Source organism: Theobroma cacao, chromosome 3, assembly GCF_000208745.1.
Source record: "Theobroma cacao cultivar B97-61/B2 chromosome 3, Criollo_cocoa_genome_V2, whole genome shotgun sequence".
NCBI classification, from domain to species: Eukaryota; Viridiplantae; Streptophyta; class Magnoliopsida; order Malvales; family Malvaceae; genus Theobroma; species Theobroma cacao.
In genome coordinates this window covers 26430306-26449339 of record NC_030852.1, presented here as the reverse complement: position 1 = coordinate 26449339, position 19034 = coordinate 26430306, and the positions used below count along the sequence as shown (strand labels likewise).

Genomic DNA, 19034 nt, shown 5'->3' with positions numbered 1-19034 from the left:
CAAGATCAACCAATTTAGCAGGAAAAAAACGCAAAAGGAAGAACTTTCATCTTTGGCTAGAAAAAGGCATTTTCTGATTTGTCTGGAGACCTATTTACAAGATTTGTCTCAGCTAGGAAGGATCCATTGCACTCAACAAAACCAGATAAAAAAAATTTCACTCAACTTTTTTTTTCTTCCTTTTTCTCTGGAATCAAACATTGCTCAAGTGTTTTTAAGCAACTTGACACACAGATTTGCAGTCTCAAACAAATTATTTTGGAAAATGAAGTTTGATTCAAAAAACTTCTGGTAGAGGCTTCCCTTCAAGGAATGACTTGAATAACATGAGTGACCTCTCAGGCTGTGAGAAAGGAGCTTCATGAGAAGCCCCTCTGATTGTGGCAAATGAGAGGATGTTACCATAAACTTGAGTCCAGCCACCAACCTGCAAAGAAGTAAGAAACCACAAACCCTGATAAAATAAATTTAAAATTATGTTGGAGACACTATCTCATTTATCTTTGTCAAATTATATTTAATGTCGCAAGTAGTTGTTGCTGCCATCATAAAGAAATGAAGTCATTTGCCTGCTTTATTGATGAAAATACCTGCTTCCCTTCAAACCAAACTCTGTAAGGTACAGTTGTTTCCAATCCTAACTCCTTTGCCAGTCCACGTACCAGGGTGCGGCTTCCAGTCAATGGGATAACAGAATCCTGATCTCCACTGTAAGATAGTATCAAACTTATAAGCCGCAAGGCCTTTATGATGTTGTTAAGTCCATACGACATTGAGATTGCATTACCTGTAAACCAAGACCGGGATTCCAGCCTTGATTAGTGAACCAACAATAGAGATTGTAGGGATCTCCAGGTTGAGCAGCTGATAATCCAATATGCTGTCATCAACACAGTAGAGGAATAAAAATTTACTTGGAGAAGCTTTAAGTCATAATTGAAAAATCCAGTTTCAGTTGGTTAATTATCTATAGAACTCTTTCAGAGGTAGCTGACTTTCAGCTGAAGAAGACGGGGGACACTTTGTCCCTACAACTATGTTTAAAGAATAGATGCATCCTGGAAACTCTTATGATGTTTACTATTATAAGCAAATCCTAGATTTTCCTGTAAATAGTTTGGTTTGACATCTTTATCAAGCCTTCGGAAAGTTGGTGGTCTATAGATAGATAGGATCAATTTTTCTGCAAGCTTTCTTATATTTACTATATATCTTTAGCTTAATCTAGAAGTATTACTTGCTGCAGACAGCCCATCTGCGAACTCCAACAAGCAGAGCATGAAGAGCTTTCTGGACATCTTTCCGGTTCAGATAATTCACAATTTTGTCTTCGACACATACATCTACCCTTTCAGATACTTGCTGCGAGGTAAAACAAAAGACTTTTAGTTAATATCAATTGAGCCATATTGGAAAAATATGCAATATAATGCAATTGACCTTGGAGGGAAGAGTTACCTGTGGATTTAGAACCATTGATTGTGAGAGCACCGATGATATGCAGACATCAAGAGTAACATCATATTTGTCCACAAATTTACTGGTTTCTCTGCTTACTTGGCTCATCACCCTCGAACAGGAAGGGGAAACTGAGTCTCTGTAGTACTCGCTGACGTATCGAGAATAGTTGCAGACAGAAGTGAACATTCTGTAAGTTGAGTCTGATATTAACCCATGGGACCAGAAATATTCAGCCCTTGAATTGAAGTCGATGGCAAATTCCAGAACGGGATTACCTAGCTGCAAAGGATGAAATTGTTCTCTTAGATACAAGATACCTTCAAGTTTTAACTATTTTTTTCTCATGCAAATTTGCATTGTACAGAGTAATACTCACAGCAATTCCTTTCAAATTGAACAGATTCTGCTTCTTATTGAGTTCGACCATAAGCTTTGCAAGTTGAGGAATGTAATGGCCTGATATCAGTAAGCCAACAAAAAGTAGTACATCAAGATCAATCATCATTTGTATCAAATTCACAATACATGAAATTGGAATACAGGTAGAAGTACCTGCATAGCTTTCTCCTGTTATAAACAAATCCCTCTGCCTGTAATTTGGAAATTTGTGATACCAGCGTTGCAAGAATACAAGATTGTCCCTGGCTTGAGAAAATTAAAGAAAAGATGACTTTAGATTATAAGATATAGAACTCATAAGTCAATTGAGTAGCAAGGAAAATAACCCTCTTTACTTGAAGTCTTGCACACAAAAAATGTTGGAAAATCCGGAGAGAAAAGAATTAAATAAACAAATAAAAGCTTAAGAACCTCCATGTAAAGTACCAAAAGGCAAAAGGTTTTATATACTCCCAAAAAGAAGTAACAGAAGAACGGTTGCAGTGTTACTTCAGCCGGAAAATACTGTTTTATCTGTAAACTTTTCTTAAAAGCCTAAGCAAAAATGGACTGTTTCAGCCCTTTCGAACAAACTTCAACATCTAAAGGAAGATGTCCGCAGAATGCAGTAAAGCAGCTGTAAGCTGTCCTCCCCATAACTTCAAGACTACCCATTACTATTCGCAAACCATTAGATTAAATCCTTATTTCATTAGTGGAAGAGAGAGACTTGGATAAAAGCTAGTGGTGTAGATGAACATTTAAAGATATCTCTACCAGTCAAGAAAAAGGAATGAATGAGGTTAGGAACATACCCGTGGTCTCATCATCCACTGCTACATAGGAGGAGCTGTTAGTGGAATAAGAGAACCCCACTCCAATTGGTGTCTCTAAGTATAACATATTAGCTTCTGCCATACCAGATGGAGTTGAAAAACAATCAGTTGCTTATTTATCATCACCGATCAACTATACAAATGAGATAAAGAGTAAAATTCTGTAGTACCTCTGTTCCAGCTGTAACCGTTTCTAACAAGAACCTCTCCATTTGGTCTGAAAGGCCCATTTTCAGAGAATGCCCCTACTCCAACGGAAGAACAACCAGGCCCTGTAGGAAACAAGCAGTAATACATAGCATCAGACACCCAAAGTTTTACAGCAGCCACATCGGGAAATAGAAGAATGTTGTTCATTTCAGTAGTACACATTCAGAGACTTGAGCTTCTTTTGAGGGTCTATCAAATTTGTAGTGAAGTAAGTAAGAAAATGCAGACCTCCATTCAACCAAAGGACTAAAGGCTTTGAAGCTGGATCTATTTCTGCTTCCACAAAGTAGTAAAAAAGGACTTTATGCTTCTTCTCGTCCACAGTAACATATCCTGAGAACTGTTGAAAGCCCACACGGGGTTGGCCTGGGAGCCTAACAATTTTATCAGGGTGAGCTAAAGAAGATTCAACCTCCATGGAAAAGCACAGCTGTAGCATTGCTACAGCAATTAACATGGCTTTCCATGGTGAAGAGTACATAGTTTGAGGAATCAAGAGTGAAGAGATAACCCAGAGAAGGACTATTTAGAGAACTGCTAGGTGGAGGACAAGAGGATAAGGGTGGGGTACTAAATAAATAGCTGGAGTTGTTTTTTTTTCTTTCCTTTATTATTATCATTACAATTCTAGCTTTTTGCTTGTAGGCACGAAAATGGTGTTGAAAGAGATGTCTGAGAGACCCTGGCTGGAGTCTGTGCTTATATTTGGTCCGAGTCAGCATATGATGCTGGTTTGAAAAAGAAAAGAGAATGGAATCTGGGACCTGAGTTGCTTTAGATAAGAGGTTCTGAAATCTGAATTGGTTCTGAGATATTACAGTTATGCTGCTTTTGTTTTATTGTGTTTTTTCTCTAGAGTTGAACCAGCAAGGCCACCACAAAATAATTTGAATATCCCTTTTGACTAGGGAAACATAGAGCATGTCCCTTAGAAAGTGGCTTTACAGGATAACTTTCCATTTCTCGGAAAATTTCAAGTATCTGAAAATGACTAGCATTTACCACCTAGTTGAAAGAAATTTCACTCCCTATTATTCTTAAGAGGACGACAGCATCCTGACGGTTTATTGGCAGGTCCAAGGCCAACAGTGATTCCATGGTTCATTTTTGTTTTTTCAATAAATGGCTGGATTGATCAACTTTTCTTGATTTACAAGTACAACCCCATATCTGTTCTTCTGATTTTCTGAATATTGTTAGATTTGACAGAAAGACTGTTCACTGTAAGGAAGATTTCTAGGAAATTTGCAAGTGCACGATTCCCTTCTGTCTAAATCACTTGGATTGTTTTCGGATTAAGCAGGACTTGTCTAGTACAGTATCTTGGTGACACCAGTCACCATACCTGAAAAAGTTAATCAGTTATGCTACATTGCTGTTTACGTACATACATACAATAGGTATATTTAGCTGGGGATTCTCCCTAGAGATCCGTTCCTGTACTTGTCTTGATACAAAAGGTAAAAGTCTAATCAAGTATTGCATTGCAGTAAAATCTTTAATCGAGTATATGTTTAGGCTGACTGACGTGGATCCTGATTTACAGAAATAAAAAGAAGTTTAGTGGACAACAGCAAGCAGTCTAATCTTTTTGCTCACAATAGAACACAATTTCTTTATGCACTTACATGTTGATGTATTTGTTCTCATTGGGTTTCTTATAATAATGAGGTTTCTAGGCTTTTTATCTGTTGCAATTTTTCTTTTATCCTTTTTCAAGCCCCTGCTCTTCACACACCACATGTTCCCCATTATAGCTTCAGAACACCTTATCATGGCTTCCAAGAGGGTCTTCCCTCCCTCCCTTCCCCCCTCTCTCTCTTCCCTTTCCCTAGCAAAATTACCAAACTTGAAAACAACTGAAATGGTCCAATGTGCTTGGTAAGTATATATGATTAGGTTGATCATCAATTTTTTACTATGCCATGGAAGATTTGAAATTAAATGAGTGAGATTTTAAGGAGAAAACAATGAAAAACAGCAAAGAGTACAATATATTAATGAAGTTGGAAAATGCCAACAAACCAGTATTGGATGCCATGAATTTGAGAAACTAGAAATTTATATGACAAATGATTGAATAGGCATTTGGACCACCCTATAAAAAAGGCTTTCTTCTGCTTCAAAGTGGGGTTTGTTTCCTCGAAAAATAAGAGAAAAAGAATGAACAAACCAAGAAACAAAGAGCAAGAGGACAAATTCCATCTCTTGTTTTACTTGTTTCATGTTTGGTACCCCAACATCCTACTTTCCAACTTGCACCCAATATGATGAAAATTAAGAAAAAAAAAAAAGAAAAAAAGAAAAAGAAAGAGAAAATGGACCCAATCTGGAAACCTGTTCTTCCTTATTTTCCATCATTGCATTGCCAAAATGTCACGGATTTTTGGGAATCCTATTTCATCATTCCCAAAAAAAGCAAATCAAAGGCTGTTCACTTTTCATACTTGATATATGGTTTTATTGCTACCTTTGAAGGGGGCGAAAAAGACTGGATAATTACTAGTAAATCAAAGGGGGTTGGGCATATTTGAAATGGTATTATGGTAGAGCTTGTTTAAGGATTAAATTAAGCTAAAAAGGGTGAATGGGGAAGTTGTTGGGAGCATCAGAGTTGGAAAATGTGTCTGGAGATATCAGATAAATAATATGACTTTTGAAGTCTTACAATAAAAGCAAAGCTTCACTTTCTTCTTTCCATGGTCACTTTTAGCTTTGCTTTCTTCTTTTCTGTATTAATTTAAGTTGCAGAGGAGGAGAAAAGCACACTGGCTTTTCTTATTTTCTTTTATGGAACAACCTTTCCTTCCCTTTTTCTCACTGGTGAGACTGATTGGTGTAATGCTTAGTCTTGCGGTCCATATTAGACAACTTGGCTTAACATGATTTTGTTTAGAGGGTTTGATCTAATCTAATTCATGGTAATTATATTTCTATTAAAAGAGACTATTACTTTCACCCCAAATCGTCAATTATTCCAGCTAAAGTCGAGTAAATATTAGGGAAAAATACAAAGTCCATGGAGATTTGGTGGAGAACGCACATTTTTTTCTTAGTTTGAAAGGTACTTTCTTTAATAAGCTGTATTCTAATTCAATTACATATTAACTATTTTAAACTTATCTTTAATTCAATTATATATTAACTTTAAGATAATATATCTTTAATTAAAAATTTCAATTACCAATAATTTGAAAAAAAATGTTTATTGATAAAGAAATTAAGACAGAAGAATGAAAAAATGAGGGAAAAAAAAGACAAACAAAATAATTGTATTTTTAGTTTTAAAGTAAACTCTGAACAAATATTAGTTCGATTAATGGAATACTAACATCAGTTACTTTTTCAAAAGAGATAAAAGAGTTTTTTTTTTAAAGTAATGGGGTAAGTTTTTTTCAATAAAATCTCCTGAAATTGATTAATTTCATAATTGATTTTAGGGGCTAATATTACAACAGGGCCCTTTACTATAAGGCCCAGTCACAAAGCCTTCTTTAGTAGCATTTTCCATTCTTTCCATACCCAAATTTCCATGAGAGCCCATCAAGATTTGATACAGAGAGAGAGAGCTACTTGTTCAAGAGGTACTCTGGCAGGAATCGCCCAATCAAGAAGTCGAAAACTAAAAAAGTTGGGTTAAAGGTCCAAAGAGACAAAAAATTCGAAAAAAGTAAACATAATTTACTGTTAATATTCCCTCATCTTCTATTTTTCCTCCCTCCTTTAGTGTTTCTTTTCTTTTTCTTTTTCATTATTTCAAAAAAAAATTATGATTTGTCATAAACAGGAGAAAAAAAAAATCAAAGATCGATTTGATCAATCAAATTATGTTTACTTTATTTTATTTAGCCTTAGAAAAATTATAACTCCTACAAATAACATAAAAAAATATTTGTCTATCTTATTAACAAAGATTTTACACTCAGTACAACGCACAGAATTTTACTAGTTATCAAGCAAACGGCAAGCCAAGGCCCAAAGGAACCTCAGCTGCGGGCTTAATAGCAAAATCAGTTCCACTACTTTTTATACGAGAATGAAATACTGATTTTTTTAAAACAAAAAAAAAACATTATAACTTTTCCTCAAACGTGAGAGAAATAATTAATCATGTTATCATTGTCATGCCATTTCACAGACATTGATAGAGAATGTGATGATGTGCAAGGGCAGCAAGGCACGGGATTCAAAAGTGTTGAACGTGGTCACACGACACGCAAGTACAACAAAAGCTTGGGAAGCAACAGAGAGCTACAGGGTTTTAGTCTCAACTCAAGTCAAGGAGGGCAATTCACCGGAAAATAGAGGTGGATCTGGCATTATGGATGTCTGCCTAGGTAGCGGAAGTTCACGTTGAGGTTATTGTAATGACGATGACGGTAGTTATTCGCCTATCCCATAGCCCCATGTATGGGCAACCCTAATTTTGCTTTTACATGGACAGATACCCACTTTAGCTCAGCTGAAACATGAACATTGCCACAGGCACCAACACACATTGTAGCAAATTACAATCGAAATGAACTGGTCGTTGATTAGAAAATCACGTAGCAAAATCTGAGGATATTCATTTGAAGCGCAAACTAGGATTACACCAGGTATCGTGTCCTTGAATTACACCAAAGACAAGAAAGCAAAAATGTGAAATTTAAGCAAGCTATAATAAAATTAATATGAACAAAAGATATACAAACTTAAAAATTGATGCAAACTTATAAAGTGAGCAAAAAAGAAAAGGGAAGATGAGGTGAGGAAGAAACAAATCACGAGTCCTCCAAATATTTGTGGTTAGACAACAAAGCAGCAGATGGCTGGTCAATTTCTTTACGAGATGCTTCCCAGAGCTGCTGTTCAATCCCCAATTTACGAAGCTCAAATAAACCTCGATTGACTGCCAGATAGCACATGATGCAAGCAAAGTATGAATTTCAATCAGTGGCAAAGGCACATTCAATTTTGGAAAAAAAAAAAAACGATGCATTTAACATTCCTCAATCACTCTTTTCTCTCCCTGTATGTAATGGTTTCACTTCTATGTATTTCTTTCTATGAACCAAATTCATTTTGCATTGCCCAAGATGAGAGGATGTGATAATGAGGAAGGTAGCATCACAAATTACAATACAACAAATAACTTGAGGTTCGTTACTTCTACTATGAGATTCACAAGAATAATTAGAGGTTTTTTAACTTCTTCTATGAGATGCAAATAGTTTGCTGTGAAATTAGAGATGCAACTTTACAGATACAGTCCAACCTAGGCTTAAATAATGTTTTAAGATCTAACCCAAACCATGTGCTGGTTTTTGCCTTTTGCTGAAGTTGTCCCCAGATACAATTGCATTCATCAATGAGAGTGAGTCACAACTTAATAAGAAAGTTAAATAATGAGTAATGAGCAGATGGGTAGCTCCTACTTTGTCAGAGTTTGGCTTACCTTCTTGTTTTATCAACAATGAGTTAGCTTCCCCTTAGTGTTTGGCTTCCCCCACCCCCCCTCTCTTCTTTTTTTTCTTCTCACAAAACAAAAACGAGAAAAAAAAAAGGGAAGCAAAACACAAAATTATGTTTGACATCACTTTAAAAAAAGAAACAGATTATGCCTGTCGAAGGAAATTTTGATCACAAAACCAATGGAGTGTCTGAGTTTTACTTAAAGTTCACCACCATATGCTGTTTTCTAAGATAAACAAAACCAAATTAAAACATTGGGCTTACCATCCACAGCATCGTGTGAAGTAGGGGACTGCCCACTACGTCTGATCCAAAACTGAAGCCGCTCTTCTGCGATATCCTCTTCCACACCATGTACTTTGGCTCTTCTCCATAAATATGTTAACCAAGCCTAAAACAATTTTTCAAATTATAAAAACAAGAATTTCTGTCAAAAAACAAGCTTTCTACAGCAAGATAAGGCCAGATGCAGTTAATTGATGGGCAATTTTTTATGTTGAGAATATTGCCTTTCTAATTCATTGATAATCAATCTGCAAGACCAATATATAACTGGTTATCACAGCATAAAGTTAATAACATACAAGGAAAAATGATGATCTTGTGCATTCAACTCTTACCAAAACAAACAATGTGTTTGTCCTTAGGAAATAGATGCGGAGGTATGAAAAAAAGGGGAGGCTCTGAATAAGCTCCAACTTACCACGAAAGAGGAGAGAGAGAGAGAGAGAGAGAAAGAAGAAATAGCAAACCTAAATTTGATCTATATAAATTAACAATGATCTGATAACAGCTAATAGAAGGCAAGGGGGTTAAGATAAATAAAAAATCATCAGAGAATGAGAAAAGAGATTTTACACTGAAGGTTGACATGACAACCAGCATGCAAAGTATTTGTATGAAGAAAGTAACTAACCTCTTTGAAAAGAACATCTTCTCCCTCCTCTTCACTTAGTTCTGCAGTTGAAGGCAAAAACAACTTAAAGACACTTTATTACAAAAAACCAAAAAGATTTACAGAAACCACTGAATCTTCTTTAACTGAGGCCAGCATTTCCTAAGACCAACATAAAAGCATGCCTTAAGATATGATAATGCATGATGACAGATAAAGAGTGTCTGTCTTACCAAATGCATCTATCAACTTGGGATCACCCGGTGATTTGGAATCTGAAAATCAAATAAAAGAAGTAAAAAAGATAAATCCCCAAACATAATATTTCGCTGATATCAGAATAGACCTTATTTCTCATAGATGTAATTGTAGAAGGGAAAGAATTGCTCCCAAAGAAGTTTAAAAAAAAATTATCACAGCTTAGGCCTCAGGAAAAAAAAAATGAAGAGAATTGATCACTGTTTCTTCAGAAAGAGAAAGTGAAGAGAAGTGTCACTAATTTCACTCCATTTTAATTAACGTCAACCCAAAATGCAAGGTAAAGTGAAACAAAAGCTAGGAATGTTAAACAAGGAAATGAAAACTTTGGCATACTCAAGGAATTAATAAGGGGAAAACATAAATAGTGAGAAATTAAGTTCATCCAACTAGATTGATTACTCATATAAAAAAGAAACACTTGCAAGTGACATAGATAAAGTAAACCTGCGACGGATTGATGAAGCAAACTCAGTCGTCTGTGCTTGCCCAAAGCATGTACAACAGCATCTTCAACCTGAAAATGGCAGTGAGAGTCAAATAAAAATAACTGTGTAAAGCAGTACTTTACCAAAGTGACATTAAATGCATAAGTAATAATAAAAACTAAAAAGGTACTTCATGTAAATGCATAAAGGATGGGGAAAAGGTATTACTAATACTAAATTTTTAATATTAATGTGCAAGGAATAAACTATATAACGTGGCATATATTAATTCATAAAGAAGAATGAATCCAAAACATCCAGGAAAAAACATAGATACTAAATGAGATGCAAATGAATCAGGAAAAAAAAAATTAAACATGTAGTTTTTCCTTTTCCAAAATAGAATCAACCTTCAAAGATGCTAATTCCCTTAGGCCCATTTCAACCGAAAGCATACTCTCAATATTTCCTTCTCCTGTCAGATCATTCAAATCCCGAACAAGTTTGCTCCGGTCTGGATCACCACCACCTGTACCAATGCTACAGTTTTAATAGGTCAGCATAAAAAATAAAATAAAATAAAGGGAGTAATGGGATATGGTCAGAAATTGAACTAGCCTCTATCCCAGGCCTCCTCTTTAGCCTTCTGTCCCGCTGAAACAACAACTTCAAATGGAAGAGGAGCTAGTGCCGACCAATATTCATGCTTTGACACTGCTATATCTGCGCATATGCCTTCAAAACCCAGTAGCAATTGCAGGAAAAAAGCAAATCATATCAGGAAATAAATGATAAGATGACTGCTTTAAGAACAATTAGGATAAATCAATTTTGTAAGAGTTCAAAATGAGAATTCCACCACCAAAGGAATGAAATGAAAAGGCTGATGATTAGTATGAGGATCACAATACTGGCTGGCAAAAGTATAGAAAGAAGAAGATAAGATGAACTACCAACATAGATCCATAAATAAGAAACAGGATAATAGCAAAGTTGGAATCCACAATCTACAACAAATATAGGTCCATTAATAATTCATATCTTAGGTTGAAAAGAACTAAGAACTGATCATGTCATACCTTCAACAAAGATCCTAGACTGCATAATCTTAGAGATGGTCAGAACTTTCACACCAGAGGCACAGTATATGACAGATATGTGATCAAGTTCTCACTTTCCCATGCATCTCATCTAATATAATTAAGATGTAAATCAATTCCTTCCAAAAGAAGATTGTAATAGTTGATTACCATGCTGTACAGCCAACCCCCAGTAACGAGCAAGCCAACATCTCTTCAGGACAACTTCCTCCTACAAAGTAGAATTAGTGTACAGTTAGAATTTAAGCATGTAGCAAAAAAAGTAACTTGAACATAAATGGACAAACCATCTCTTCCTGAGTCAAAATCATTCTCTGTGTCATTGAGCGAAGAGCTTTTGTTTCAGATTCTGCTTCATGGAGCTGTTCCACGGCTGTTGCAGCCCCATCCTTCAAATTCTGTTCAAAAGAAAGGCATAAAATTACTATCTGCATCAACACACTCCTGTGGTACCACCACCATTGGCACACTTTACCTCAAGTTCTGAACGAAGGGCTGCAATTTCCTCCTCCCTCCCATCCTTTGTCTGTTTTGCAGCCTTGAGCGCTGCCTGCAAGTAATAATATTTTACAGTTTAAATAAAGTAACAAAGAACTAAAATTAGCACTTCTGGATCAGCTGGGATGGAGGGGAGAGAGAGAGAGAGAGAAGAGACAGAAAAAGATATAACTGATACTGTTGTTCCAGGCAAACAACTAAAATAGGAAATACAGGTCAAGTAGCCACATAATTATTTAATTCATAAGCCTGAAGAAAATAAAAGAAGTAAGCTAAATATGGTCCAACCTATCTCTACACTCAACCAGTATAAAAATCGGTTTACCTCTCTTTGACGCAAAGCTGCTTCCTTCCTGCAGAAAAACCACACAGAATCATACAGTGACATTAAATAACACAACTAGCAAATGCAAAATACTCAGACTTACCTACTTAATAATTTGGCTTCTAAAGATACACCTTCTCCTAAGGAAGCAACCTGTTAACATAGAACTTAAAGAGTAAGCAACCATATGAATGCAGGAACAAACAGTAAATATCTAGCCATTTAGGGCATATTCACAACTCAAATGCTGAATACAATTAGACATCAACGATGTTACAACATGTTCACAAGTTATAAAAATGGCTTAACATGACTACCTGAATATGCTTGTTCAAGTAAATGCCTATTGAAGTGATTTATGTCAATATCCAACAAATAGTGAACACCTCAACTATAAAGATTCTTCCTCGTACATAATTCATTACTGTTTAAATATCAGGAACCAAGAATGTAAATAGACACCTTGAAAGTTGCAGCAACGAAATTATGTGACTAATTTCACCAAATACATAATGTAAGCCGTTTAACAAAAACGTATAAGCATCAGTAGTCAAAGTTGAAGCTGCAGGATATGTGATAATTCAACAAAAAAAACATCTTAAGGATTACCCATATGCATTTAGGAAATTTCACGTCATCGTGTTTAAATCACATAAGTGCCCCAGATTAACAACTATGCTTCATAGATTACAAGCATTTGACAAAACAACTCAGATGATGCTACAGATTGAAATAGGGTAAGCCATCCACACCCTACCAAGCAGGCAGAGAAGATCTTGCAGCCAAAAAATAAAAAAGAAGACTAACCAACCTGTTTCTCAAGCTCCCTAGCTCTTGCTTCTCCTTCCTCACGTCTTTCTTCCGCAGAACGAAGCTGTACAGTATTCATAGGGATAAATTCTACATGTCACAAATAACACAACCGTACTAACTAATCCTTAATTCTTTAGGCTGGAATAGTGCACCTTGTCAAGTAGATTCTCATTCTCTTCTTGTAGCATATCAAGCTGCAACATAGCATACATTAGCTTCAAACCAACTGCTTCAAAAATTAGATTTTAAGTTTAAACAAATCATATAAAAAGATTAGTGTACCCTCACAGGCATAAATACATTTCAAATTATGCAGCTTATGTAAGAGTCAAATCTCAAGACAGAAATAGATAAATGGAAATGACTTACTTCATCACGAAGTGCAGAAGCTTCACGCTGATCTCCAGTGTCTTTTGCTTTGAGTTGTCCTACATCAGCTGTAAACCTGCAATACTTTCCAGAATATAATTCAACTGCTCAAAATCCATTATCTTATAAGGGGTTGAACTTTTTTAACTTCTCATTATACAACATTATTAGAATTTCAGAAACAGGCATGTAAATCCAATAGTAAAGCACACACAATGGAAAAGGACAAAAGCACAAAGATGACTATGCCTAAAGTGCAAGTGTGAAGAAAAAGGCATTTTAAATTAGTTTCAGAGTTCAAAGCAAATGAAGAATTTAGGTAAAAAAAATGCGGATAAACAAGTCTATCAGATAATCCCCTAAGGGAGAAATGAAGAATTTACTAGCGAAAACTGCATTTTAGATGTCCTAATAGGTTGACCCAGCACAATAATAGCATTGAAAACCTATCTTTGCAGTGGTAGAAGATATATTAGTGCCTTAGTGGCAGTGTTCAAAGATACATAAATGCAAGTGTATAAAGAGAGGAATATGTTTTTAATGAGAAAATAGTAGCTGCAAATATTAACGAATACATTGCAACTGCAAAAAACTGGTTTGAACTGATACGATTTTAACATCTGTACTAATACATTAAGCAGTTGGCTGACTTGGTCTCTTTGCAACCTCAGTATCTCTTAATCAGCTGCTATCTTACCACCTCAGTTATTATCTTAAGTCTTAAATATAATTTAAAGTTTCATTCTATCCAAAGACTCATCTATCTTCTTTTTTCTCTCCTTATCACTTCAGATGCCATGCCACCATGTTAAAAACCACCATTCTCCTGTTTTCTCTTATAACTAAGCAATATTATGTAGAACACCAGCTATGCAATTGGCTAAAAGTAGAGTGAAAACGACATCATGATTAAAAAAATTGGGGAAAAAAAAAGGTAAAAGGAATTGCAGTTAAAACTGTATAGGCTTACTCAAATGCATGAATATTTACATGAACTACAATCTTAACCTTTTAAATTAAGCATCTATAAATTATGAATATTTCTAAGCAATAAAATCTCATGCACGCTAACCTTTTATCTCTGCTCCTATTTGGAGGATCAATCGGGGGTATAGTAACTGGTGTCCGAACTGAGGTTCTACTCGGCGGCATCAAAGTCGGCGCCGTTGACCGCATCGACATTGCCGGCCTCCCTGCTGACGTAGACCGCACCGAAGGCGCATGCTCTACAAAATTCCGACCTAACTAATCAAAATTACCAAAACTAAAAATCAGATCAAAAATTCAAATCTAAAATCAGGCAAATAAAACACAAAAAGGAAAGCCTCTCTAATTCACTACAATTCAAAGTCATTACCGCAGGAGAGGGAGATCTATTAGGCCGAGTGACTGAGATCGCCGGCAAAGTACTGTGATTTAAACTGCTATTGGAGAAGCTAGTAGGTACAGGAGGACCGCCGAACCGGAACCCTAGATCGTCGTCTTCCTCGTCGTCGTCGGGGGTCTGCGAAGCCATGACTTGAGCGAGCCGTTGAGCGGCGGCTTTCGCGGCAACGTTTTGGGTGCGCTTGATGGTGGACATACCACCGGCGGCACCCAGATGCAACCGCGACTGAGGATGCGCCGGAGACGACGAGCCCGAGCTGCTCGATCCCCCACTCCACTGCCGGCCGTACACCGGACTCGCTGTCCTCCTCCGATCCATGCCTCTACTTATATTTACTGTTATTTATATATTTTCCTTCTTTTCTTTTCTTTTCTTTCCTTTTTTTTTTTTTGAAGGGGAGCTAGATTTTGGGGGGAGAATCGGGGAGGATTTGGTCTCGTCTTGAGAGAGACGGAGCAGAGAGAGAAAGGGGTTGAAAAAATGTTGACAAGAGGGAGAGGAAGAGGGTTGAGCAAGACGACATCGTTTTATGGCTTCGTGCGGGTTTCGCGGGAGAGAATTGAAAGGGCAAAAAGCGGGACCCAGTGACAACGTGTTAAAATTGAGTTGGCGTGGGGTCCACGATTTCGGCCCCGAAGGCAAAGCATCTTGGACAGAGAGAATGTTTTGGCTGCGCGGTGGCGGTGAAAATTGGAACCAATAATTTTGTCATTGTCCGCCTAGGCCAAGAAGCGACCTTACATACATGCCGCGTCGGATGTTTCTTCACTCATGTGATTGATTATCAAGGAAAATGCTGCACTAATATATAAAGGTACTCCAAATTTGTAAATCCTTTGTGCTTGCTTCATGCGTGAGACTATATTGCACCTCAAAATAATTTTAAAGTAATCTTTTTCTCTTTGAGGAAATTATGCAAAGTATTCTTTAAAATTAGATTCTTCAATTTTTTGGACGTGAAGAATAAGGTTGCTTGTTCAAATAACAGTGCCAAGGCATTTCACATTTGATGCAAGTAAAGACTCCAGCCACCCACGGATCGTTGGTACTTATAATAACACATTAATTCCAAGGCATCAACATTTGTGGATCAAGCACATGTCAAGCTCAGCATTGACAAAAAACGAAGCAAACCCAGGCTGTAATAGCAAACAAGATGGGGCACTTATTCCTTGCGGCATTCATCAGTCCATGAAGTAAAATGCAAGATTGGGGGAGACATTAGCATATGCTCATTGCTTTCCTACTCAAGATAATTAATTGCCGTTGCTAATTGCTTAGTTAAGAGCATGCACATGACGACAAGCTCCCTCGTCACTCGCTCCCTAAAAGTAGAACATCAATTGATTCATGCAGCAAGTGGATTTGCTCTAATTCAACAAAATATAAAAAAAACCTTATTTTTTAATGGGTTTGACAAAAAAACTCTTTCAGAAACACTGTTTCTCCTTATAAACACAATTTTATGCAAACTTGTGTCTCTTTTGTAACGGTATAATATTAAAAAGAGCGTATGAATTATTTAAAAAAAAAAATTTTGAAGTTTTTATATTTTTTATTTTTAATCAAATTAAATTTTACGTTAATTAATTATTATTAATCAAAATGTATATTATCATTTTATATCATGTGATGCTTTATATGGAGAGTGAAAAATATGATATAATCATATCATGATAACACATTAACATGTCACGTAATAATTTATTATGATACATCATTATGTCACATTAATGTTACGCGATATAAAATGACAAGTGACATTTTGATTAAATCAATTATTACTGATAAAAATTTATTTAATTCAAAATAAAAATACAATAATTTGTTTTAATTAAAATAAAAATATAAAAATTTAATTAAACATAATAAAATATAAAGATTTATTTAAATTTTTTAATAATTAAAAAACTTTTTAAATATCATACTTATTATAAACCTCCATCTTCTTTCATATCAAGTTTACGTATGATGTGTGTATATAATTTGTTATTGTATATATATATGCTATGTATATGTATAAAACTTTTTACGTATATATTCTTGGTTGGTTAAATAATAAAATTACAGTGAGTATAGTGTCACATTATAGTTTATTATTAGATCCATAATTTTAGGTAAGATGGCTTCTTGAGATGCATGAGTGTGCTTTATGTACTTGCAGAGTATTTTGAGTAAGGTACATATGATTATTAAAATTTAAATTATTTAATTGATATTTTTAGTATTTATTATTTATTTTTTCTGTTCATTTATGTAAAAAACAAATAACAAATATATCAATTAAATGAAGCTTTAGTTACTTTATAATATGTGAATTTGCCGCCTCACATTTAGAACAATTTGAAAATCTATTTCAAAGTTTTTATTTTAGCTCAAAGAAAAGGAATTTTAATTAGAAATTTCCCTTTAAACCGAAGGTCCAAATTTATCAAAGCCAATATGTATATATACTTTTTTAAAACAGGATTATCAAGGAGCTTTAATACTTATGTAAAAATTTTCCCCATTCAGCAGAATCATAGCTCGTTAGTATTGTTAATTATTTTGCCCTTATATCATAACTTAATAATATTATATATTATATAATAAATTTTCTATAAGCAGGTGAAGTTAGTGATACAAAACATAAAGTTGGAAACCATCTCCCAAGCTTGTCGTTGTAGTATAGTGGTGAGTATTCCCGCCTGTCACGCGGGTGACCCGGGTTCGATCCCCGGCAACGGCGGTTTTCCATTTTGTCTCGTTTCCGGAACAGCGGGTGATAAACTGATAATTAATAATGAAGGAAAAAACTATAGGCTGTGAGACTGCCTGTGACAATGGCCCGTGAGCGAAGACAATGGCGTTGTGACCACTTACCAATTTGTTGGCCTATTGTGCTTTCATAGCAGGAAATGACGATAGTCCACAAGCAGCCAAATGATCAATCAAGTCAGTACAAGCAAGAATCCTAGACACCACCGGCGAATTTTCAGTCTCAGCGTCAAAATATCTTGAGCTTTTGTCAGTTGCAATTTACACCTCCAGTCCTGGACCCTTCCTTTTCTTTTCAGCGTTTTGATTAGCCATATTTTGCAGGGAATCAAAAGTTTTTAGGTAAATTTCCTGAAAAGTCAGAGGAATTTGATATAATTGGCAACTAAATATATTTTCAAAGAGATTTCAAATTCACATAGACACTACGGTCAAGGACGAAACCTAGGCTGCATGTGCGAGTCGTTTCCAGATATATGATGTCAACCTAATTCACTTCTGCAGCCTACAAGAAGAATATTCAAACGTTAGTTGAACTTCATTTATGCGTGACGATGTGACGAAAATTCAGACAATTGTATCACGGGAAAAAGAGGAAAAACGAAGCCAAGCATGTAACAACTTGAATTATTTATATATAATTTGTTTTTATGTACTTGAGATTCGTTTAAGTGGGCCGACGGTTGAGAATTACAATAAAAAAATTAATTAATTTTCAATAAAACTTTTGAATGCTAGAAAGTCGATTGGGTCAAAGGATGGACCGAGCCAACAAGCGGAAGAGTCAGGGTCCCCGTTGAAAGTTCCGTGGGCGTTTATGCAACCAATGAGTTGCCAAAATGATAAGAGCTTTCTTTTCTGAAGTCTCGTGCCAGGCCGTGCACTGCCTACCCATTACGTCCATGCTTACGATAAATGGGGAATTTCCTATTATCGCCTTTCAACACTCCACCGTATAGCAAGCCTCGTCAACCTAACACTCAGGTATCTCCCTGCCGTATGGTGAAAAGCTTTGTCCCGAACTCCCATCCCAAAATGTCGTGTAGAGACTAAAACGCCCTCCATGCTATGTTGGTGTTCGCAATAAATAGCAACCTTGTCATGGTTTTCCTGGGTAGTTATTTAAATTACATCTTTTTTTTTTTTGTGATCAATTTATACCAATTTAATTGTTTTAATCCTTATTATATAGAAAACTGAATACAATGCTATCACTGTTACACTTGATTAACTCATTCAATTATGTTTTATCTTATATTTTACTGCACGTTTGGTATGGATAATAGCTATACTATTCTCCCTCTATTTCCTATCTTTCCTATACCTTTGTTTGGTATAATATTGAGGTACGAAATAATAATTTTGCAAAAATAAAAATTTCATCAAATAGGTTAAAAGTTAGCTTTATCTATTCTCTTTTTTCCTTCGGTAATATCTATTCCATGAGACATGGAAAGTTTTTAAATATATAATGACTAAAATACCTTTTATAACTTAAAAATATTACAATCATAAACCTATAAATATTTTTTTTCCCATTTTTCCTTTTCTTTCTCTCTTTTCTCACGTTCTTTCCTCTCTCATTCTTTCTCTAACTGGAACTCAACATCGGCAACTACTGTGGCAACGACGACAACAACGACGACAGCGACAAAATATGATTGAAAAGCGTCGATTTAGTTCTTTTCGACAACATTCAACCGAGATCCAGCCAGATCTGGCCGCGATAAGCACCAGATCTGGTGCTTCTAGACCAGATCCAATAGCAAGGAAGCACCGATCTGGCACCGTAGTGGCCAAATCTGGCCACATGGTGCGCCAGATCGGCATTTTGTTACACCGATCGCCTTTTCCCAAATGACTGG

At 35.7% G+C, this 19034-nt stretch overlaps 2 protein-coding genes, 1 long non-coding RNA gene and 1 other non-coding gene across 4 annotated transcripts; 2 read left to right on the top strand and 2 right to left on the bottom strand.

The window, feature by feature from the left end:
* LOC18605187 (serine carboxypeptidase-like 45) lies at positions 52-3669 on the bottom strand. Its single transcript, XM_007038048.2, has 10 exons — positions 3114-3669; positions 2846-2947; positions 2655-2750; positions 2014-2106; positions 1838-1917; positions 1459-1740; positions 1238-1362; positions 788-880; positions 591-708; positions 52-427 (listed from the first exon to the last, which is right to left on the bottom strand). The coding sequence occupies exons 1-10, from the start codon at positions 3364-3366 to the stop codon at positions 278-280; spliced, it is 1392 nt and encodes a 463-aa protein (XP_007038110.2). The 5' UTR covers positions 3367-3669; the 3' UTR covers positions 52-277.
* On the bottom strand, positions 6946-14911 carry LOC18605186 (coiled-coil domain-containing protein SCD2). Its single transcript, XM_007038046.2, has 17 exons — positions 14383-14911; positions 14098-14270; positions 13026-13101; positions 12809-12850; positions 12655-12717; positions 11947-11996; positions 11844-11871; positions 11496-11570; positions 11308-11418; positions 11171-11231; positions 10539-10655; positions 10331-10449; positions 9940-10009; positions 9468-9509; positions 9256-9296; positions 8604-8730; positions 6946-7776 (listed from the first exon to the last, which is right to left on the bottom strand). Exons 1-17 carry the CDS (start codon positions 14728-14730, stop codon positions 7649-7651), a joined length of 1671 nt encoding a protein of 556 aa, XP_007038108.2. The 5' UTR covers positions 14731-14911; the 3' UTR covers positions 6946-7648.
* Positions 17069-17140, top strand: TRNAD-GUC. The gene has a single exon. It is a non-coding gene; the product is annotated as a tRNA-Asp (tRNA).
* Positions 17673-18404, top strand: LOC108661313. The gene is made up of 2 exons (XR_001927071.1): positions 17673-17783; positions 17908-18404. It is a non-coding gene; the product is annotated as an uncharacterized LOC108661313 (long non-coding RNA).

What these genes read in the sequence shown, in the direction of transcription:
- LOC18605187 (XM_007038048.2), bottom strand. Translation starts at nt 3,366, where the DNA reads ATGTACTCTTCACCATGGAAAGCCATGTTAATTGCTGTAGCAATGCTA. An exon ending in AGATGGGCTGTCTGCAGCAA is followed by an intron (nt 881 to 1,237) that starts GTAATACTTCTA and finishes TGTTGATGACAG; the next exon opens with CATATTGGATTATCAGCTGC. An exon ending in ATCCCGGTCTTGGTTTACAG is followed by an intron (nt 709 to 787) that starts GTAATGCAATCT and finishes ACTATCTTACAG; the next exon opens with TGGAGATCAGGATTCTGTTA.
- LOC18605186 (XM_007038046.2), bottom strand. Translation starts at nt 14,730, where the DNA reads ATGGATCGGAGGAGGACAGCGAGTCCGGTGTACGGCCGGCAGTGGAGT. An exon ending in GCTTCATCAATCCGTCGCAG is followed by an intron (nt 9,510 to 9,939) that starts GTTTACTTTATC and finishes TTTGATTTTCAG; the next exon opens with ATTCCAAATCACCGGGTGAT. An exon ending in CAAGTTGATAGATGCATTTG is followed by an intron (nt 9,297 to 9,467) that starts GTAAGACAGACA and finishes CTTCAACTGCAG; the next exon opens with AACTAAGTGAAGAGGAGGGA.